The following is a 24,257-nucleotide window of genomic DNA, read 5'->3' as shown; positions in this document are numbered from 1 at the left end:
ACAATTGAAAAAAAATAGTAAAATTTGTCAGGCCCTGGTGGCGGAGTGGTTAAATGCCTGTACTGCAGCCATTCACTCGAAACCACAAGGTTGCGAGTTCAAGACCAGCAAAGGGCCCAAGCTCAACCAGGCTTGCATCCTTCCAAGGTCGCTAAAATGAGGACCAAGACTGTTGGGGGCAAATTAGCTTACTTGCTAATTAGCTTACTTGCTGTTCACCGCTATGATCTTGGAATAGCGGTATATAAATAAAACAAATTATTGTTGTTGTTGTTGTGTTAGTATTATTATTATTATTATTATTATTATTATTAGCTATAGTTAGAGGGTAGTTTTGGGGGGTCTTAACATGCTTAGGACTAACTATTCATATCCTTAAAGCTCTGAAGTTCCACCCAAAAACCTGCACGGAAGCTGGTCCATGAGGAAGTTATAGAAAGAAAAGGTACAAAATGTCATAATTTCCTCTCTTTACAAATTGTACTGTATGCGTGCCATTGCATGAAAGATTAACAGTTGTTTCTGTACATGCATGTCAAGCCATGTTTATCTGTGCTGTGCCCAGTGGCCACACTTTTCCCAACCTTTTCTGCTCTGACGTTAGGAATGAAACAGGCCGCCCATTGCGCCACCATCTGGGCAGCTTCAGAGCATGCTGTTTGACACCGCATGCTCAGAAGCCAGCTTCCAGCTAACAACACATGAGCCAGCTTCTGGGAGCTTTGGCAGTGAGGCGTTTACATATTGCACACGACCAGAGAACAATAAAGCCAGCTTTCATCTGCAGCAGGGCAGGAAAGCACACTTTTGCCAGTGTAATGAGACAGATTGGAGCCATGGTGTGAAGTTGCCGTTCTCATCTTTGGAAGGAGTGGCTTCAAGACGACCCTCCAGGGTGGTCTGTTTTGCTCCTTAGTCTCACTAAAAATTAGCAGGGGCATGATGCTCATCCATGCAGGGACAGTGAATATGCAGTAGACATCACCAGATTCCTATGCACTTAAGAAAATTACGTCCTCTTACACTTACCTTGGGCATGAAAATCATATCAATATGCTATGCAACTCATAAACACAGGACAGTAGAACACTGAAAAAAACAAAAGGCTTATGAAGCAAAATGTTTCAGTATATAGTAAGCTATAGAACGACTCGTGAAGTCCACCTTCCCTTTAAGATTTACATGTTTCAAGTAGGGTGATGAGCAACATGTGTTTGTTAAGCCCTATGAAGACTCAGGGACACTGAATCTAGAAAGTTAAGAATTGTGTTGATGGAATTCCTTCTGAATTATCTTTTAAATATTTTCATTCTTCTAAAAAGTAAATGAAAATAAATATACATCTTTGTGTGTGTCATAACTGTATCTGTATTGTCCACTAGTCTTATTTTCTTGGTGGTTCTTTGAAAATACTGTAGCATGTATTTGTTTCTTTTGGAAGATTAACACTGAAAGATGTTTCAGGCCATTTATACTTTCTTTTTATTTATTTTTTAATATTTTTATTAGGCCATTTACCCTTTCTGGCCTCAAATATTTTTCTGCATAATGTTTTTATTCACATCCTGATACTAGTCTTAGTACACTGTATGTAATATGTGGGTGTCCAAACCCACAAGAGGTTTCATTATTTACAGATTTTTTTTAAAATTTAAAAGTACTGAAGTGAATTCTTGCCTTTAAAGTTCCAACAGAACAAAAATGGACTATTTCAGAAGAAAAGGATCCGTTTCATACCAAGGGAAGAAGAATAAACATATTCAGGTAGCTACTAAATCTTTCACTTCTCTGCTCAACTTGCCATCTAGTCTTGTGTGAAATTGTGCCTATTGAATATATTTGTCTTGATTCATTGGTATTTTGTGGATACAATACTGTGCTACAGGGAACTCTCCAGGCGAGCAGTTAACTCTTTTTTTTTACTGGCACGTAAATCAAACACTCATAAGCATTCTTCAGCATGCAAGAATGGAGCAAACGAACTCATGCACATAAGCATAAGTACAGCTCATGACTGAGGGCAGTACTGTAGTAGGGATTGGGTTGCCAACATTTATTTTGTCATTGTTAATGTTGTCGTTCTTGTGGTGCCTGTGAGTCTTTTCTGATTTAAGATCACCTGAAAAAAAATCCTATTATGGGGCTTTCTTGGCAAAATTTGTTCAGAGATGAGTTGCCTTTGCTTTCCTCTGAGGCTGAGAGAGTGTGATTGCCCAGGATCCCCCAGTGGGTTTCCATGATGGATGGGGATTTGAACCCTGGTCTCCAAAGGAATAGTCCAATGTCCAAACCACCACACCCTGCTGGCTCTCATTATTTTATGTACCACTTCAGTACAGTTGGCCCTCCATACCATGGATTCTGCATCCACAGATGGAACTATCCATAGCTTGAAAATATTTTTTCAGTTCCCCAAATCAAACATTTATTGTGCCATTATACAAGGGATGCCATTTACTATGCCATTGTATACAATGGGATTAATCACTAGAGAATCCACATATTTTGGTATCCAAGGGCTACTGTCCTGGAACCCAACAGATATAAAGCCCACTGTATAACTAAAATGGAGCACCAGTTCACTTAAATATTCAATTCTATTATAGAACCTGAGGAGTATGAAGAGGACAGCGTTTATGTGGAATATCCAGCTGAAGGTAGGTTATTATAGTCTTATTTCTGTATCAGTTTTATCCATTAGTATATGTAAATTCATCTAAATCTTATGCAGTAAGCTTGATTGGTGTAGGGGTGTTTTGTACACCCTTGCTGATCCTTCCCCAAGTTTCTGAAAACTTGTACGGTTTAGATCATCAATAAATATAGGGAATACTGAAAGTTAGGATTGTACCTATTTTTCTTGTTCAATCTTACTTGCCTTTTTCAAGAACGAGATTTTATAAATAGAACATAAGCACATGTAAATGTAACACAAAACCTCTTCGTGGAAAGTGGACACTGGAGACTGGAATGAGGACAGCAGGAGGGATTCTGGCTCCTACTCTTCTACATTTTCATTAGACATCTAAATAGATTGTGTGTTACATTACAATGTTATGAGAAAATAAATACAAATTTCAATCACACAAGTCTTTTTAAAGAACTGATGAAGTGATGAAGAAAGGTTCCATGTGGAAGTTCCTGAAATAAACCACCTAAAGGTAGCATTTCCATTCAGTTTGCGCTCTCCTCTCTCTCTCTCTCGCTATATATATAGATATATATATAGTATATAGATATATATATAACACACATAATATATATAATATGTGAGTTCACCTAACTCTTATTAACAGAAATCGTAGTCCGTGTAATTATTTTGAATCCTTGTTCCCCTACCCTGGGTTTCGGAGTGTTTATGTTTAAATCTTAATAAATTAGCAAACACCCTATGAATTTCAACATGTAGCAGAGAGTAGTAGGAGAAAATATTAGTAATCACTGTTATCAGATAAATCCAAACTTAATATCTTAAAGTTCTGAGGTCCGTAAAAGAGCAGAAGAAAAAGTTCGGGTTTCTGTTCCCAAGAAAGAAGCTAAAGGTGAGTGTTTATACAAAATAAGAAGTTTACTTCAAACTTGTTTCTGTTGTGGTAGCATATTTTTCCAGGTAATTACAGGGCCACCCAAATGGCTTATTACTAAATTTTAAATATTAATAGCATACTTGACACCATGGGCTAAATTTAAAAATATAATTTCCTTGTTAGATCCAAGGGCTACCCCGGCACACATCTGAAGGGGTTCATATTGTGGTGAGTCTTTTTGGCCACCCACTGATGCTCCAGGCATGCCAGCAACGGCCTGGAGTCAGCCTGCAAGGAAGTATCATGAAAGATGGCAAGTCCCATGAGACTTGAGTAAAAAAAAAAGTGCACTTGACTATATCTGATTTCTTTTCTTTATAAGTCATCATAAGCCTTGCACATGTATGCATTTTTATAGGATGCTGTGCTCTGTTCCATTGCTAAACACAGAAGATACAAATATTTCCACATATTAACAACTAAAAGGTATTGAGTCCCTGAGTTATGCCTAGAAATATATGCAAATAACTGCACACATGAAAAAGCATCATGTTTTTAACTTCCTCCCCATAATATTAATTTTACTCTTTTTTTACCCTTAAAGTGTAGTGAATATTTAGAAATATAGAAACAAACAAAATCAGTTTTAGAACACATGCTTTACATATAGAACACTCCAGGCTCAATCTCAACTAAGGAGATTATTATACCAGCAAAACAAACAAACAAACAAACAAAAACTGGGAGCATAGCGGTATGCTCCTGTCAATAATGCATCATAACTTGAAGATTACTCACAAAATTTCATGATTATCCTGTGATTATTCCATGAATAAAGAGGAATTCTAGCACTGCTTTTTATTCATGGGGATTTTCCCGCACAATATTGATGGGAGCATACTGCTATGCTTCCATCTTTTTTGCTGGTGTGATAATATCCTAAAAGTTTCAGGGAACAATTATTAGGAAAGATGTATGATTGTGTCTGACTGACTTTTGTATTATGATTATTTTTACTTATTCATTATCTTTCTTTTTAACCTTTTACGGAGAGACATACAGAGTGATTTATTAGTTTTGTTGCATTCATTGTATTGCCTAATGTATTGTATCTATACATTTTTATTATATTTTTATTCATATTTTTATATATTGTACTCTCATGTTCTCTTATATAACTCTTATTTAGAGTTCTACACAGAGTTTTATATAGAATTTTATCTTGTTTTTTTTATTTTGTATTGCGGTACCTTGAGATGGCCTATGGGCTAACCAATAAATATTGATTGATTGATTGATTGGTTGGTTGGTTGATATTAGGAAAGATGCTTCCCTAAAATCCTGGTGAGACGCAAACAAATATATTAAAACGTACTGGGCTAGATAGGCTAATACTCTAATCATACACTTTAAGAGCACTCTAAGAACTTATGAAATTATGGGGTTTGCAATATAGTTAAGAATTCTAAAAACCAGATAAGATCATTGGATAAAAGAAAGGATATAAATATGTGAATCAATAAATAAAATAAATAAGTTACATATCCTAGGACTCCTTAGGATGTAAATTAGGGCAGCAAAAGTGGTATCAAAATGCTATAATTTTGTAGTGGAAAAGTAGCACTATTGGTGTAAACCAGACGATTAAATGATGTTAACTTAAAGAGAGGGTTCCCTTTAATGTATTTTGTTCAAAAATACCTTTAGCTCGTTTAAGGTGTTCTTCTTCCATTCTCTGAGTAGTTCTTTCAACCTCTTCAGTTACAGGTTTTCGAGTAACTACAGGGGATTTAAGACATTCCACATTAGCCTGGAATCAGTTATTTCAACATGCAAATTACTATGATTTTTAGCATGGAATGAAAATGCTTTTTCTATCTTGCTGGATTTCACTTTAAGAACAGCATTTCTTGTTCCTGGAATTTCTGAGATAGACTCTATCTATCATTTTAATGGTCTGCTCTCTGTTTTTCTCCTTTTTTGTGAGAGAGAAAAAGGTCAAGTGCTTCCCTTCCCTCACATAACAACTTTTTCTTTCTTTCTTTCTTTCTTGGTAATATGCAAACATACAGAGATGCATTTTAGTGATTTATCAGAGGAACAAAAAAAGTTGCGTATACTTTGATGGTCGTTTGTCTGTCCCCCCCCCCCCAACATCTATATGTGTTTGTGGGGGGGGGAGTTCTCTCATTAGTGCAGTAGTCCCCAAACTGTGCTCTTTAATGGATTTTGGACTTCAGCTCCCTGAATCCCAGACTATTGACCAACATGGCTGAGGCTTCTGGGAGCTGAAGTCCAAAATCTCTTAAAGGGCACAGTATGGGGATCACTGCATTAGTGGATGCCTTGTAACAACCACTACCCTCCACACTACAAATGTAGCAACCAATATTTCCCCACCCTAAACACCCTGGAAAGATCACACGTCATTCGGGGAAATTCTGGGGAAGAGAAAAGGACATGGTGTTTGCCAGAATGTAGCCATTGCTGCATGGTTTCTAGTTCTAGAATCTAGTACAAGTGTATTTCTTACGTATTTTGAAAATTCTCATGCTGTGGGTTCTGTTATGTTTCTTTTCCCCATCCATCAGTCTAAAATGTCCATGGAGTTTGTTTGTTTTCTATTTTAAACTAATGGGGAAGAAGGATTGGGATAAACTATTGAGTTGGATGAAATCAGTAGCAAATTTTCCTAAGACTAAGCGTACTCCAACATCTCCCAGGGGTTTTTTCATTGCACTGGACCTCCATGGGGGCCGGCACCAGGGTCTCTGCATTCTCTCTGAGTGGCTTCTTGGAGGGAGCCTTATGAAATTTCACAGTGGCTCCAACCATCACAAGATTTGGAGCGGGATTTGAAGTGAAATTTTGCCCCAAACCACATGTAAATCTTGCGGGACTACAAAATCACTTGAGATTTGCAGTGTGATTTGCCAAGCCTATAAAGGCCTGTGCTTGTGGTTGCTGCCCATTTTCGGGCTGGTCTTAAGACAGACAGCACCCTCTTACTGTTACCCTCTTACTGTTATGTGCTACTCTACAGAGCTCCCTTGACTACACAGGTACTTTTGGAGAAGCAAGACAAAGCTTAAAAGACCCCATATGCATTCAACAGTTTGGAACCCTGATCATGAAAAGTTGTTCACAAATTCCTCTTTTGGCTCCTTTACTATTTATATAAACTTAGCAAAGTCTCTGGATGTAAATTCTCAGTTAGGGCCATTATCCACTGCAGAAATAATGCAGTTTGATACTACTTTAGCTGTCATGGATCTATCCTATGGAATCTTGGGATTTACAGTTTATTGTGGCACTAGAGCGCTCTGACAAAGAAGGCTAAGCATCTCAAAAAAACTACAAACCCCATAATTTCATGAGCCATGGCAGCAAAACTGCATTAACTCTGTAATGTGGGTGCAGGCTATACCTTTCTTGCATACAAGGACAAATAATTACTGTAGTTTTCTCTCTGCTGCAGGAGAAATATTTTTCATAGTATTCTCTGTATTCAAACATCCCAAAGTGTTCTGGAGGATTTTTCTGGTAGAAAAACACACACTAAACTCCTACTTTTCTTGCGCACACACACACACACACACACACACAGAGGTTTCTGCAGAGAAAACACTGTACAGAAACTTTATTTTCTGTGTTCAAAGTGTGTTTTGTACAAAAAAACAAACAAACAAACACCCATGTGTTTCTCCACACAGAAAAATCCTTTGGGACACTTCAGGACATTCCCATACTGCAAGAGAACTGCACAAAAGTGTAGCCGCTCTGTTATTGCTCTTGATAGGAGTTAAGGATGGTCAGGAAATCCATTTTTCAACCAGGAAACAAATAATAGACAATATTCTTTCTATTTCTAGACATGCACATGAAATAATGATTGTGAGAATTTGAAATGAATCATGCTGTGACACCAGAATAATAGCTAGTGAAGCTCTGTGATATGGTGGACTTAGATGAACTAATGGCATTGATGGAAGACAAAACACTAAATAGATATGAAGAAGATTGGAAAGGTTTGATAAAATTCTGGAAACAAAGTTAGAGATAATCAGCAGTACTTTATTTTGGAGGTTAACTGGCAGCTACTTGAAATACTCATTCACCCTATTCAATACATTAAATTCATATAATTATATACTATATAACACATTAGCATCTATATTGCTCTTGGTTATCTTAGTTTTTGTACCTCCTCATTATATTACTACAAGGTTGAATATCTGAAAAACCTATTTTTGTTTTATTGTTAGGATGAATCTTGGATTAAATAGATATGGAATAATGATTAGAAACCTCAAGTACCACATTGAATAATTATAAATTACAAGTGAGTTGTAGAAAGTAGAAGGGAATAGTTTGGATAAAGGAAAGGGAATTATTAAGATCACAAGAAATCAACTCTGCGAGGGAGGGAACTCAAACATAGATTTATCAACTAGAAGGGGGTGTAACATGGAAATGAAGGTTAGACTATATGGATTTGTATATATCCTAATCATTAACATCTTTTATGCTACTGTGTAATCAGACTTTTTAAAAGTTATTAAAATATTGATTTAAAAAGAAATGGATCATGCTGCATTGAAAAATGTTGTGATACCTTTCTGTACAATGACTTCTTTCTTTTCTGCCTTCTTGGCTGAAATTTCTGGTGGTTTTCGCCCTGGCACTGGTTTTCTTGGAACCTCAACCACTGTGAAAGAGACAATGTTGCTATTAGAACTATGCAGAGGTGATGATTAACCATGGAGAATTCACCTTTAATAGCTCAGGCCAGTTAATAGATCAGTTTGATTAGGCATGATCTTAATTATTTTACTTTATTTCCTTTTTGCCCTGGCTCAAGGTATTTAATGGCAGTTAAAGAAAACATTTAATTTAATCACAGATTATATCCATTCAGCATCTATACCAAACTATCTTAGAAATACTTCACTTAATATCAACGTTGCATAACTATAGCAGTGATTGATCATGAGTGACATTAACATTGGTGTAATCTTGGTTTAAGTATGATTCACTACTGACCATCATTTACTTAAATACTGTAGACTCTTTATGCACAGTCACTGTTGAATGACTGTTATTTAATTTTTTCCATGATCTACCCTCACTTCAAAAAGAGATCATGCATGGTAAATCTGAACATACTAAACTTTGACAGTTAACTGCTGCCAAAAAAAGAAAAGAAAAGCTTGTAGAAAAAGCAGTGACAGCTTTTCTAATCATTATCATCCACTCCCAAGAGGTCAGTAAAACAAAAGATACAAGGTAACCACAGAAGGAAACAAAAATAACATAGAGCAGATTGTTGATATTCTTAAAGAAATATACCTTCTTCATGATATACTTTTTTCTCATAAGTTACTCCTCTTTCTTCGTATGCCCATTCCTCTTCTCCTTCCTCGTAACCTTCTTCTCTTTCATAATATTCATGTTCCTCTCCATAGTCCTCTTCCCATTCTTCATATGCTTCTTTACGAACCTCATAGATTTCTTCCCTTTTCTCATAAACTTCTTCCTTCTTCTTAGCCACAGCAACTGCCTTCACATCTTGAGGTTTCTTCGCAGGGACTTTAATAAAAAATAATATTTGCATTTATTGTTAATAATATTTGCATTATCAGGAGATCCATTACAAATGGATTAATAAAGACATGAACTTCAACGCACTACATGTGCTAGTCTGAGCTATGATTCTGATTTGAGTAGTAGAGGAGTTTCAGTGCTATGTCATGGCAACAGCAACTTTATTGTCTGAATGGTATTTATTATAGCTTATTGCTGGATGGATGGACAATATTTTATCTGCTCAGTGAAAGAAATGGTGATATCTGTATTTTGTAAATAATGTTAATAAATTTGTTTCGGTGGATAATTAATTTACTCAGTGACCAATAGCCCTAAATACCCTAAAGGCACCCGATTCTGTCTGATCCTGGAAGCTAATCAGGGTCAACCCTGATTAGTGCTGGGATAGAATACCAGGTGCTGTAGGCTATATGTCAGAGGAAGGAACTGTCAAAGTCACCTCTGAGTAGTCCTTGTCTAAGAAAACCCTATGAAATTCATGAGGTCACCATAAATCAGCAAGTAACTAAAAGCACAGGCACACACATGGTAATTAATAGGAGACAAACTCAGAGAGTACGTAAATGATGAACAAATCAAGGATATTTATATTAATATTATCAGGATAATCTAGTAAAGAGATCGCCAGGATTATCTTTGGCTAAGTAAGGTGAAATGATTGAATGGACATTAAAACAATTGAAAGGGAAATGAAGAATCACACCATCATGCTTTTAATAATCAATTCAATATGATTTCCTTCCTCTTGTTTCCCCACCCCCACGCCCTCCTGCACTGAATGACAACATAAGAGTTTAATGGTGAGCAAAAGATTCCTTGCCTGCCTTGCTTATGAATAGATTCATGTTCACAAAAGTCTGGAAGCACTTTATTGAAAGGCCAGAGGCTTCTTACCAAGAAGAAAGCAATGGTAACAGAAAAAGCCAGGGTTTTCCCCCTATCAAAGCTCAGTGACAAAATTGGCAGCCCTGACATCAGCACAGTTGCAGAACATTTCAGGTTCTGGAGGCACAAAAAAGACTTTGGGATGGTGCTTGCCCATGTTCTCTGTGCACTCACTACCACCCCTGAAACTTCCCAAGGAGTTAACAATGACAGAAGTATGTCTGACATGTGAAAACCATGCTACTATTTTGCTCTTATCCACATTGAAATAATATTTTTTCTTTATAAATCAGTTTTCTACTATTGGAATAAACTTTTTGATACTACCTTTAGGAGGTGCAGGTTCCTCTGGAGGTTTTGGAACAACCTTTTTGGGGACTTTCTGCAAAACTGGTTTTTTAACCACTGTAAAAAAAGAGGAAGAAAAATCAACTAAACACTTGGCATGTGGAAATATATTGTATACATGTTCTAGATTAAAAAAAATCTGTTATATGCATGTTCTAGATAAGTAATGCTGTGATACCTTTTTCCTTTTTCTTCTCTTCTGGCATTGGAATGATGATAGGAAGAGCAGGAATTTCTTAGAAATAGAAATAACAGATTAGAATAATAGAATAATAAATACACAATCATGGTCACAGTTCTAAACTACTTTGTTGCCACAGTTAACAGGAGCACTTGTAATATAAATCTTACTTTCAGTTGGGACTTCAACTGGAACTGCCACTCTAGCATCTGGGACATCTGGAAAGCCAATAGACAAGGTTAATTAATTTGGTTTTAACTTATGGACTGAAAGGATATTAATTCTCCAAGTATGGATCTTCCTGTACCCAAATATCAAAGTCTGGAAGTAATTCATTACAAAGAATTATTTTGCTTGCCACTAGTTAAAATCACCTCCTAGAGAGGAGCAGTGTATTCCATTTGCAGTTTAAATGGCTCAGTGGTTAAGATGCTGACACTTGAGAATCACAAGGTCGGCAGTTCAAGACCCAAGCGCCACATGAAGGAATGAGCTCCCATCACTAGTCCCAGCTTCTGCCAACCTATAACAGGGATGAGCACCTTCCCCTACTATCTTGTCAAAGGGGAAACTTTTTACTTTCTAATCATTTCCAAACTGCAGTTTAGTAATGTTTTTGTCATTTCCTGTTGCGGTAAGCAAGGAGTGCTTAAATATGTGAGGGTCCAGTAAGCCCCCTATGTTTTACTTAGAGCAGTATGGAACCCTTTACAATGCCAGCAACTTCGCAAAAATTAAAAAGTCTAGAGCAATGTGAGAACCCTAGTTATGTCAGGGTGTCACACTTGCTGTGACATGTCCTGCAGTGACCACAGCATTACATTGTTCTAGTCTATAGACATTATGCACTTCTCCGACCACATGATAAACAACGCTGTAAGAAGAGATGGCAGTTTGATGGTCTCCTAGGCACAGTACGTCAAGACATCGGGTCCTGGCCCACAGCCATGACTTGGTTTACTGGGAGGCATGGCAGGCCTGAGATTATCTGTTTGGGCTCACCTATGTCTGTGAAGTGCTATCACAGTGAAGGAGGAGCCTCCGGTGCAGAGGCTGTGGCCTCTTTCACTTGAGGAGCACACAGGGCCACCTCTTGAAGTGTTGTCTTTTGTCTTAACCTGGGCTCAGTTGGCTATGAGCAATTTTACCACAGTGGTGTTGCTCAATAGGAGGAGCCTATGGTGGAGTGGTTGCTGCCTCTTTTGTTTGAGGAGCACATGGGGCTGCCTACTGAAGTGTTAGTCTTTCGCCTTGGTGGGAATGACTTGGGCTTTCTGAAGGGTAAGGCTCTCATCTTCCATGCTTTACAACATTTTCATTTATTCAGAAGTGGCCTGCGGTTTTATTGTTTGGTGTGTCAGACTCCCAGGCCATATTTGGTGGGGCAAAGGTAACCCAAGATGTCTCAACCATGTCTGGAGGCAGGTCATTTATGCAAATGCCTTGGTTAATAGTCACTTTCTTTCTCAGTTCTCAGATCACCTGAGCTCTGCAGGGCTGATGGTATTATTTTTTGTCTGAAGGCAAGGGGGATTTTTCTTGAGGATTTGCAGAAGTGGATGAGGGCCATGCTGGCTGGATGGTGTGGGAAAGAAACTAAGCAGTTTCTTGTCCTTGGCAGATTATGGAGGGAGAATTTATTAGATCAGTGTATACCTTGACATCCTTTTGGTAAAGGGCTGGGCTCTGGAACTGCCTCTATGGGTCATGGGACCTGAGGGGATGGAAGAGTATGCTCTTGGGGCTGAAGAGTATGCTCTGAGTGTTTACTCTCTCTTATGAAGTCTTGCAACTTGTGGGGGAGCCCACTAGGCTTGCCTTCCAGTATACTACTGGAAGGCAGCAACTAATGGTTTTTGGATTGTCCCTGGGGTCAGGTGTTTCACCCAATGGAAGGCTGGGGAGGTTAGTCACAGTTTGATTCGTGGGCCTCAGTTGGACCTGCATCAGGTTGCTGTCCTCTGCTTTGCCTGGCCCTAGATCCAAGTTCAGTTAAATAGGGTATAGATCAATAAAGTGGCCCATATTCAAACCATTTACATCTGTCTGTCATGGTTGGTCATCAAACTACTCTGTAAATTCTCTGACCACATCTGCAAAAACTGCTGCTCATTTAAGAACATGAAGAACCTCTTTGCTATATCAAACACAAAAATAATATATGACGCAAATGACATACATAATTATTATTATTTACCTGGAGGCTTGACTTCCAGCTTAATCTCTGCAAGAGAAGAAATAAAATTTGTAATTTGGATTGTTGCCTTCAAGCACATTATTTTAGCCTTACTACATTTATAGGAAGAGATCACATACTGACCTTTTGTAGTCAGGTAAAGTTCAGCAGTGCTTCTGGCTTCACCTCTTGGCTCAAGGCGAGCAATTACAGAATATACTCCTAAAATTTTTTTAAAAAGGTAATTTAGTGTATGTTTTTCCTGGAAGTTACAGAAAAAGTCACAAGAAATGAAGAAGAAAAAACTCTTCAATCTTACCTTCATCATCTGCGGTAACATTGTGGATAGTCATGTAATGGCAACGGCCTTCACTTCTAAAGCTGTACTTATGACTTTCCCTGAGTTCAATTTTCCCTTTATACCATGTGACGACTGCATCATCAAAAGACACTTCACACTCAAAGGTTGCAGACTGGTATTCGCTCACCACTATATTCTGAATGGTCTTTGTAAACTGAATAGGTTCAGCTGTTTTTTTGAAAGAAATGTGGAAAACATTAAAATTATTCCTTTCTATTTATTTCTTGCTTACAGAAAGTTCTGCATGTGGGCATGACTCTGCTCAAACCATAACAAGCAAATTAATTACAAAGAAATTAAGAGAAAAGAGATTCAGCATTCCACAGCACTAAGATCATTAACTGGGAATGGATTTAAATAATAAGACAGTTGACAAAGAACTTTACTGTGGATCAAGAGAAGCCACAAAGACAATAGACAAAGGCGTGCTGGCCAATTGGCCGTAATAAAGTTATTATTACATAATAGGATAAAGGAAAGTCTTTTGATATTAGTCAAAATTAAATCATAAGAATGACAAATGAAAGAATAAATAAATAAAGTTAAAATATCAGTCATCATAGAAAACAGTTACAAGAATGTTGGAAGAAAAAGGAAGCTAAAAATATAATAAACTTTGGACATCTAAGAAAGAAGGATGTACAGAAAAATTGGCTTGAGAGTGTTCCCTGTCACCCTTCTTTGCTTTGCTCTTTGTCTTAGTTAAGATTTATTCTTGTTATAATATATATATTGCTTTACGCACCTTCAATTGTGAGGTCAGCGGTTGTTTCTAGTTGGTCAAACCTGCAGGTGTAGCGCCCCTGGTCTTCTGTTCTGACATCCTTGATAATGAGCCTGTGTACCTTTTCTGAGACTTCTGTGGAATATCTTCCTCCTATTTTAATGGCCTTTCCATTTCTGAACCATTGGGATTTTGCATTTGGAACAGAGAACTGACAAACCAAAGAGCATGTAAAGCCTTCCTTGAGTGCAGTATCACGCAGATGTCGTTCAATTGCAGGTTCTGTTAGCAGGTTAAAGTGCACATTTTAGAAAATGCCAAGTAGAGACTACTTCAAACCATAAGTTACTATTAAATAGAAATGTTACACTTACCAATTACAGTAAGCTTGGCACTGGCAATATGTGGTCCACAAACCACCCTGTAATTCCCTTGATCTCCAAGCTGACAATTCCTTATTTTAAGTATATGTCTGTCACCTTCAATTCTTATATCATATTTGTTGTTAGAATCCAGTTTTTCTGTGCCTTTGTACCAGGACAGTTTGATTTCTGGATAGTTTATTTTAATCTCACATTCAAAGACAGCATCTTCATCTGTTAATACAGTCTTATCTTCAATATCTCTGATCAGAGTAATGGGCTGAAAAATATGTTTCATATATCTGAATATCTTTTCCAAAATACAGAGCATGCTGTGTAATAATTATGTAAACATCTAGCATCAGTTTTAGGAACATACAGCCATAATTACCTCTGTCTGTGTAAGCCTTTGCTGAATAAATGATACAAGTTCATCAAATTCTTGTTCTTCCCTTCTTGATCTTTCTGTTACTTCAATCTCCTGTTGAAATAAAGACCAAAATGAAAAAAACAAAACAAAAAACAAAAACCTTTTATCCTTTTATCTTTTCAAGTTTGGAAAACCTCATTAACCTAATATTGCTGTGTGTAACCACTGGAGATTTAATATTGTTTACCCACAAGATAGTGCAACTGCAATCCTTCTGAAATGTAAAAAATGAAATAAAGGAAACAGAAGTGACCCCCTCCCCCTGCAAAGCTTTCCAAAGTTTTTAAAACTATTCATTTATTTTCCTGTTCCCCTCCAAACAACTTGGACTATGTGCATCTCATCTATGGACCAGTTATTCATATCCTCTGGAAGAACACTGAGGACAGTTATGAAAGTACAATACCTGTTTCATAGCCAGAAAGAGCCTGGCCAAAATTTCAGTCAAGCTTTATTGGGAAAGTTATTGGAGACGAATTTACAAAAAAATGCCCCAGAAAACCATGGAAGTACGTGAAATACTCTGAACTTTTCTTCTCTTCATGTTTTTCAGGGGATGAACGCCCCCTACAATACTGAAGAGTCTCAAGGATCATTAATAAATGCTCAGGAGGATTTGTTCTAAATAGTAATTATGCTTCTCAAACACTGAGCACATTTTAAAGGCATTAACAGAGTAACATTAAAAAAAAAGTACTTCAAAAGAAATGTAAATAATGATATTTACCAGTCTATGGGTTTCTTCTTCTTGACTTTGTTTTAGCAGTTCAAAAGCTTGGAGGAGACCTCGGAAATCTGTTATTCCATACATACGAGCATATTTCTCATATTCTTTGGGATCTACATTTTTTAGAAGTTCCATGATATCAATGGCCTTTTCTTCCTCATCTTCCTTCTTCTTGGTTGGAGTTCTACAAAATATCCAACTTTTTAGTTAAGCAAATGGATATCAATGCTCCCTTTCTTAAACTTTTTGTTAAATGGTTTGATGTTACCAAGTGTATATATGGTTCTACAAATTTGCATCCTAATAAACTATTAATGGCCAAAGGACTCTTATTGTGCAAGCTTACAGATGTCTATTAAAAAGAATGTCCTATAGGGCTGGATTCAATTAACAAATGAGCTCCTTCTGCCCACGAAAGGCACCGAGATCCAGAACTGGCTTTCCAAAGGAAGAAGATGTCAGAAAAGCAATTGTTGTTGATTTGTTTTCTTTCCTGAAACCTTCACACTTCTCTGGAGAATCACTCCAGAGAAATTTTAGGAGTCTACAGGGTGGTGGTGGAGGAAGAATTAGGAAAGGTTACCTTCCCAAACCCTTCTTCTGTACCCTCTTCCATTAGTGCATTCAGCTAAATGGGCCTTATCCCTAGGTAAGAGAGTAGCAGACTGCAGCTTTAGCTGTTCAAATACTCCTAACTATAAAGGAAAGTTTTCAAATGCAGTCCTGTATCCATCTACCCATTTTACTGATTAGGTCTTTCTTCTGAGCAGACATATATACATTGGTTCTGTTCATGTTAATATTTACTATAATTTACATCTTTTTACGTACTGTGATGCTGGAGATCTCAAAGTTAAACTTTGATAGTGTCTCTTTAAGGTTTTTCTGGCCATGAAAGAACATCTTAAATGTTATGGCTTTTTAAAACAGCATGTTTAGAGCCATCACTGCTGGGTTTCTCTCACACTGTGGTAGAACTATTATTAGTCCTAAGTACAACAGACCAGCTCAGTCAGTCAAGTTTACTCACACATTGACTCATTTTCCAATAATGAACATTGTGGCTTTACTATAGTAGGGTCTAACCAATAGAATTTATACCACAGTTTACCTTCTTTTTATTTTAAAGTTAAGCATGTCATTCTCCTTAATTTAGAGACAGGATCAGTTCATGAATTAAAACTAATTAGTACAACATTCTTTGTTTTTAGTACTGAAAAGGCAAAATAATACTTCATGTCATACAACCACAATATTTACCACTATATTGTTTGATCAGTTAGAGATTGTAAGAAGAAATAGGTAGCATAGTATTAAGCATGTTTGTTCAAACCAAAGTCTCAGTGAGTTAAATGGAAGATTTTATTAAGCATGCTTAAGATACAACGTCAGTTATAATCTGCACTTTTTCAAATAAGGAGATAAAAATCAAAGATAAAAATCGCATTCTTCGAAAGATTTTATTACTTACTTTTTCAGTTTTGCTCTAAGATCACCCTCAATTACTTCTTGTTTCCTTTCCTCAACCTGGAGATTGGCAGTACTGTCAACTTCACCATGTTTATTGAAAGCCACACATCTATATTGTCCAGAATCCGTTTTTGTTGCATCCTTTATTTCCAGCTTGGCTTCATCTCCTTTTTGTTGGATAGTAATGCGACCACCTTGGTTTAGTTGTCTCCATTTTCCTTTCATCCATTTCACATTGGGGATGGGATCACCACCAACTTTAGCAATAAATGTTGCTACACTTTCTGGTGGGGGAAAAAGTAGTGAAGAAAATATCTGTCACAGGCTGAAGGAAACAATAGTCAGTTTGGCTTGCCAAATGCAATAGATATGAAACACAGTGTAATTCTAAAAATGGACTTACTTTCCAGTATAGTGATATTTTGAGGTTCTGAGACAAAATAAAGCTTTCCATCAGTTGGTGCTTTCTTGGCTGCTGGAACAGCTGCTGGTTTTTCTAGAAAGCAAATTGGTGGAATTGAGCAACCAAGTTCAAACTAAGTAATTACCAACCATATCATGGATATTATGCTTTGAATTTTAATTTTTACAGCATTTAGACAATCTATACATAGGTGTATAAGAAATATGGAAAATAAATATCTAGATAAAATATCTAGACAAAATATCATTGACCCAATACAGCAAACTCTGTCCAGCTCATATAGTAGTGGATTCATTGTGCATGATTTTATTTTTTATATACGGTGGATCTGCTATATATTTATATATCTGCTGAGGTTTGATTCCAGCACTCACCATAGATACAAAAATGCATGGATGCTCAAGTACACGGTATATTCAGTGATGCAGTAAAATGCTGTCCCTAAAGTCAAAGTATGTTTTTTGGATATTTTTTTTTTAAATTCAAGCTATGGATGGTTAAATCCCTGGATGCAGAATCCGTGGATATAGAGGAGTGACTGTACTCATATACTGTATGTGTGTGTGTATGCAATGTACAACTATTAATATTCAGTAACATATGTATCCTAGTAAGAATTAGCTGAGAGAAAGCTTTGAACTGAGTGGTTCTTACTGGTGTGGTAGACAATATCCTGTGTTGCCATGTTGCACATGAATATTCAAGTCATATACATAGCACATGATGGAGCAGTGAGCCCAACAAGAATTATCAAATGTATAACAGGATTTGCTAAATAAACTGATAGTACAGTTCTGAGTTGTCATTACTTTACTTAAACATTCAGTTTTACTTTACCTTTGATTGTCACTTTTGACTTGGAAGAATCACTGCCAGCTGAATTTGTAGCTTTGCATACATACTCCCCAGAATCAGTTTTAGTAACTGCTTGGAGTTCTAAAAGTGCAGTTCCATTAGCAAAGCTCAAGCTGCATTTATCAGATGATCTCAGTTCCTTCCCAGCTTTTAGCCACTGGATTCTAATTGGCTGTGATCCCCGGACATGGCAATTGAGCTGTAAGATTTTGCCTTCATCTGTTGTCACTGGTTTAAGAGGCTGATCAAATACTGGTGGCTCTTTGGGTTCTAAATTACATCCAAAATAATAAAAGTAAGAACAAGAAAAGAAAAGTGGTTAGGGAACAATTTGTCTTCAGCAACAAGTTTGGAGAAGAATGTTATGCAATTCATTCTTATGCAGGCATTCCATTTTCCCTGGTATGGATTTTATAGCCAATAAGCCATTTTGCAAGAAAAAGAGATGTCCATAGCGATATTACATCAAAATGGAGATGTAAAACTTGCATACTTTTAATGCAACATGCAAAGGTAATATTTTAAATGAAGTGAAAGAGAGCTACATAAGTGTTTTTGAAAGTATCAGCTGCGCACACACTATCACTGCCTTATGACAGCTACAAACTTAAGATGCTATTGTTTAGAAGGAAGCCATTTCAAGCATTTTAATAAATACTATGTGAATAGCTGTTCTATGCAAAAAACAAACATACAATCATCTATCATCACATCTGGCAATTACACAAACACCTTGTGTAAAGAGAACACTCCTGACTTCTGAAATGATAATTAATGCATTTAGTTAAAAAAATCTTTTCAGACATTTTCTGTTCACAGCAGAAATTATAATGCAGTTGGTTATGACAAATGAAGAGAATACTTAATGGCCTCCAGTAAAAACAAGCACTGCATTGCACTTGAGCAATTTTTGTTGTTGTTAACTGCCTTCATGTCCATTTCAACTAATATGAGGTGGGAACTCTATGAATGAGAGACCTCCAAATCACCCTATCAACAGCCCTCCTCAGGTCTTGCAGATTTGGGCCTGCAGCTTCCCTGATTGAGTCTGTTCATCTCTAGTACAGTCTTCCTGTTTTCCTGTTCTTTCCTACCTTACATTATTGTCTTTTTCTAGTGAGTCATGTCTTCTTGTGATATGTCCAAAGTATGACAGTCTCAGTTTAGTCATCTTGGCTTCTAGGGAGACTTCAGGCCTGACTTGCTCTAAGACTCATTTATTTGTCTTTGTAGCAGTCCACACTATCTGTTGAATTCTCCTCCAATACCACATTTCAAATGAGGTGACTCTCTTTCTGTCAACTTTTTTCACACTCCAGCTTTCACATAGAAATTAGAAATGTGGTAGCATGGACAATTCCAACTTTAGTATTCAATGATATATCTTTACACATCAGGATCTTATCTAGTTCCCTCACAGCTGTCCTTTCAAGTTCCAGTCTTCTGATTTCTTGACTGCACTCTCCATTTTGATTAATGAATGAGCCAAGATGTAGAAAATGCTGAACTATTTCAATGTCTTCATTGTCTGCTTCAAAGTTATAGAAATAATCTGTGTTCATTATTTTTGTTTTCTGAACATTCAACTGTAAATCTTCCTTTACACTTTCTTCCTTGACTTTATTCAGTAATCATTTCAACTCTTTGCTATTTTCTTCTAGTAGTATGATGTTATCTGCATATCTTAAAATGTTGAAGTTTGTTCTGTCAGTTTTCATACCACCTTCCTGTGAGTCTAATTCTTCTTTAACTATCATTATGTTCAGCGTACAAGTTAAACTGTTAGGTAATAAAATGCAGGCTTTTCTGAAGCCCTTGCCAATTGGAAACAATTCCATTTCTCCATTTTCTGTCTCTTGTCCTGAGTATGGGGCAATTAAATATTGTAGCACACCCACTTTTTTAAGAGCAATTCATAGTATTTCATGATCCACACAATGAAATGCTTTGTGATAATCTTGAGCAATAAAGAACATTTAATGAAAGATGAGGAAAATATAATTCCCCCATGAAGCTTAAAAATCATTTAAAAAAAAATCCAAATGTTTTTTGCAGAAATAATTGATGCTCTACCCTATTCAGACATGCATGCTTTATTATGTTGCATTACTGAAGATGTTAGTCAACAGCATATTTTAATGACAGAAATCTCAAGACATGAAATCATTTATCTTATTAGTACTGCCATCTAACTCCTGCCAGTAGCATGCATATATAACACGAGTTTGAATTTCAATATCAAACATAGAATGACAACTGAAATCAATGAGTCATCTCACTCAATTAGCCATAGTGGGAAAATAGACATTTTACAAGATGATAACGGGAAATTTAACATTGTGAACAGTCAGCCGTGAAATGAACTAACCTTTAATAACAACAGAAGAAGTACATAGTGTGCTCCCAGCTTCATTGGACACTTTGCAGGTATATAAGCCTGCATCAGTTTGACCTGCATTTTTAACGTGCAGGAGAATTATATTGTTTTTGAAAGATATCTCACAATTACGGCTTTCATAAATCTCCTGGTTATTTTTGTACCAAGAAACTGTCAGAGGCTGAGAACCAGAAACGCGACCCTCAAGTTTAAAAGCATTCCCTTTTGTTTCTTCTACCATTTCAGATAGCTTCTTGGTAAATGTAGGTGGAGTCTGTCGTTCTGTAGGAAAGGAAGATACATTTCAAGGTCTAAAACAATCTTAAAATGGAATACCCAGAATGATTTTTAAAGAAAGAAAGAAAAAAAGAAAGAAATATTCTCAACACCAACCAGTGTAACTCATCACCACCTTGGGGCTTTCATTATCATAATACAGTGCTTACCAACTTGCCACAATCCTAAGGAAAATTTTGAAGCAACTTAGTTCATGTTTTGAATTTTGGGCATTCTCATATACTGCCATATGTTAAGTAGTTACAGTTCATATGTTGAAATAAAATATAATTTTTAAAAACACCCTGAAATGTTGTCAACACAGGAAATATTCAGAGAACGATGTATTCCAGAATATCCTTTGAGAAACTTTTGTTCTATATTTCTTTATTTGCCACATATGTCATCACAGAATCTTAGATTTCTTCAAGGGCAGACTTTCCCAAATGGAGATGTTCTAATGCTTTCCAATGCAATGCGTAATTATTACCGTTGGTTTCCAGGCAGCCCCACAGACAAGTAGAAAACAGAGCAGGATCTCTGTTTTCTGCTGATCCCAGCCCTAGTGGTAGCCCTTCCTATGTTGCTTCACATATTATTCTATGATTCTACTCTCCCCTCAGGACAAGAATGGGTTTTGAGTGGGTGCAAGATGCATGACTGACAAAGCTTAAATACACTAAAGGTACCAGATCCCAGGTGCTGTAGGCTATATTTTTGGGAAAGAAACTGGCAAAACCACGTCTAAGTATTCCTTGCATAAAAAAACCTTATGAAATTCATGGGGTTTGCCATAACTTGACAGACAACCTGAAGGCACATGCACACGTGAAGGTTGAGTAAGAATGCTCCTTTGCACATGTGAGAGACCACTCATAGTTCATTAAATAGAAGCCAAAGTGTAGTAATTTTGTTATTATGGAATCCATCTATAGATGAAACACCCATTACCTTTGATATTAAGTTGAGCTGTACAAGATTCCTTTCCAACTTCATTGCTAGCATGACATGAATATTTTCCAGAGTCTCTTTTATCAACTTTCAAAACTGTCAAATGGGCTATATTTTCCACAAAACTGATCTGGTAGTTCCCTCCAGTTCTTAATTCTTGGTTATCCTTTGACCATGTAACTTTAATTGGTCGTGTTCCAGAAATGTGGCATTCAAAGTCAGCACTGTCACCAGCAACAGCCTCAACAGGTGCAATCGGAATGTCAAAGAATGGAGGAGTCTTCCCTTCTAAAGTTTGGAAGAAGCAGAAGTCATATACTATTGTCGCATTTTAATAAATAAAGTTACAATATCAGTAAAGCAACACTGAAAATGTAAGATAAGGCTTAAGTCAAAGAATATTATTTGACTGGGTTTCAAATTGAAACATAATTGAAGATGTGCCATAAAAATATCAGTTCAAGATATCAAAGAGATTTACTTATTGACAAACCTGTAAGGATGAGTCTGGCACTTGAAGAAGCTGTTCCAATGGCATTGGAAGCTGTGCAAGTATATTGACCAGCAAGACTCATGTCAGTTTGTGCGATTTGTAGAGTTGCAACATTATTTAAGTATGATGTTTGCACATTATAACCATCTCTTATTTGTGCACCTTCTTTATACCAAATTACTTCAATAGGATCAGAACCAGTAATGCCACAATCAAATGTAATTGGTAGCCCAACTGTTTCATGGATGTCCCTTAGCTTTCTTGAAAATGAAGGAGGAAGTTTACGCTCTGCAAAAATACAAATATTGCATAATAAATGCAAAGAGATATTGTAGTATCTTTGAGACTAACTGAGTGGTTACTGACTAAATAATCCAGTAGATACTACTGCTACATAGAGATTAAAAATATGAAGGTATGCCACAACATATGTTGCTAATTGTGCTAATTTTAGTTTTAATTAATCCCATGAAAATGAATTGGATTTAAATTAGATATTTTCAACTTGTTCTAGATTTATCAGAACAGGGATCTTAGTTTTTTCAAGCAGTCCATCAGACAGATAATGCATGATATAGAAGGAGGAATTCAGTTTTTAAATTTAACTAATATTTCATTGTTTACCATCAGCAAGACTAGGTACAATGAGGATGAAATGACTTAATAGAGAAGCTCTAGCCATAGATACATACTCTAGTGAAGCATCTTAACCTGTTTAGAGGCTATAGAAATTCTTTTTTGAACATTAAGAAAGAATGAAAAGCAAAGATGTTCCCCAAGTTAAAAAAAATATTTTCTTTTTGGAAGAATGACACCTGTTAAAACAATTATAAATAATCACCCTTTACACTATTGAAACCATATTGTAGTATTCACCTTGAACAGATAGTAGCGCTGCAGAAACAGCTTCCCCAACACTATTTTCCGCTTTACAGATATACTCGCCACTATCATTGCTATCCACTTGAGTGAACACAAGAGTAGCAACTTGATTTTTATAGTGCATTTTAGAGGTAGCAGTTGCTCTTAGTTTTGTGTCTCCTTTGTACCATGATACAATGATTTCTGGTGTTCCAGCAATCTGGCACTGCAATGATGCAGAATCTCCAACTGTTACCTGAACAGGTTCTACATTTCTCACAAAGTAAGGAGGTTCTAAAAAAGAAACATAGATGCTTAGTTACACAATCAATCAGTTCTTCAGAAAAATCTCACAAGCGTTACTAGCTGTTATTTTAAATAAGCTACAAACCTAATATTGAGACTGTTGCCTGAGAATTATCTTGTCCTGAATCATTCCCTATATGACAAGAATATAGTCCAGCATCATCCATTTTGCAGTTAGATATCTCCAATATGGCAGATGTTTCTGTAGTGGTAATATGGGATTTTTCTGACTGAGATATTTTTATTCCATTTTTCTTCCAAGACACTGAAATAGGAGGTGTACCAGTGTATGTACATTCTAAGATTAACTGTTTTCCTTTTTCGACATTGAAGTCATTCAACTTCTTCACAAACTTGGCTGGTTCTAGCAAAAGTAACAGGTACAAACATTTTAGATAATGGCTAGAGATTTATGGTTTCATTCTAGTTTAAGCATAGGAAGCCACAACAACTGTGCCCCGAAAGAAATCACAAACCTTTTACAAAGAGGTGAGTGGTGCAAGATATTTTGCCTGCTTCATTAGTAACAATGCAAGTATAGTCTCCACTTTGGACAGGGTGAACATCAAACAATTCCAGTTCAGCAACCGTTTCTTCTAGAGAGATGTTGCATCTATGTCCTGGGACTAGTTCAACACTACCCCTAAACCATTTCACATCAAATGGAGGGGTTCCTTTAATGATACTTGTGAATGTTATATTTGCTCCAGATAATACTTGCAAAGGTTCAGGTTTCTTCACAAAAGATGGGGGTTCTGAGCGTACACAGAAAATAAGAGTGTTATTTGAATCCTGTGTTTAGAATGAACATGGCTACATTTACAAGAGAAACAAAGAACATAAAGAATGTGAGGTTTTTTTAAAAAACGAATACTCTTATGTTCATATTTTCCATGTTAATTTCAATATTTACCTC

At 36.6% G+C, this 24,257-nt stretch overlaps 1 protein-coding gene across 1 annotated transcript in view; it reads right to left on the bottom strand.

Moving 5' to 3' along the window:
• Positions 1-24,257, bottom strand: part of TTN (titin) — a 333,475-nt gene that overhangs the window by 180,257 nt on the left and 128,961 nt on the right. Inside the window, 22 exon segments of the mRNA XM_042444851.1 lie at positions 5,229-5,306; positions 8,143-8,235; positions 8,877-9,116; positions 10,347-10,424; positions 10,546-10,602; positions 10,719-10,766; positions 12,746-12,772; positions 12,869-12,946; positions 13,044-13,253; positions 13,831-14,091; positions 14,184-14,451; positions 14,563-14,652; positions 15,329-15,512; positions 16,800-17,082; positions 17,202-17,294; positions 18,060-18,347; positions 20,446-20,736; positions 21,682-21,969; positions 22,175-22,462; positions 23,051-23,329; positions 23,427-23,705; positions 23,818-24,098. Of these exon segments, the coding sequence (XP_042300785.1) occupies positions 5,229-5,306; positions 8,143-8,235; positions 8,877-9,116; positions 10,347-10,424; positions 10,546-10,602; positions 10,719-10,766; positions 12,746-12,772; positions 12,869-12,946; positions 13,044-13,253; positions 13,831-14,091; positions 14,184-14,451; positions 14,563-14,652; positions 15,329-15,512; positions 16,800-17,082; positions 17,202-17,294; positions 18,060-18,347; positions 20,446-20,736; positions 21,682-21,969; positions 22,175-22,462; positions 23,051-23,329; positions 23,427-23,705; positions 23,818-24,098 (4,082 nt within the window).

Source organism: Sceloporus undulatus, chromosome 1 (genome assembly GCF_019175285.1).
Source record: "Sceloporus undulatus isolate JIND9_A2432 ecotype Alabama chromosome 1, SceUnd_v1.1, whole genome shotgun sequence".
In the NCBI taxonomy this organism is placed as follows: Eukaryota; Metazoa; Chordata; class Lepidosauria; order Squamata; family Phrynosomatidae; genus Sceloporus; species Sceloporus undulatus.
This window is presented reverse-complemented; position numbering and strand designations above follow the sequence as displayed.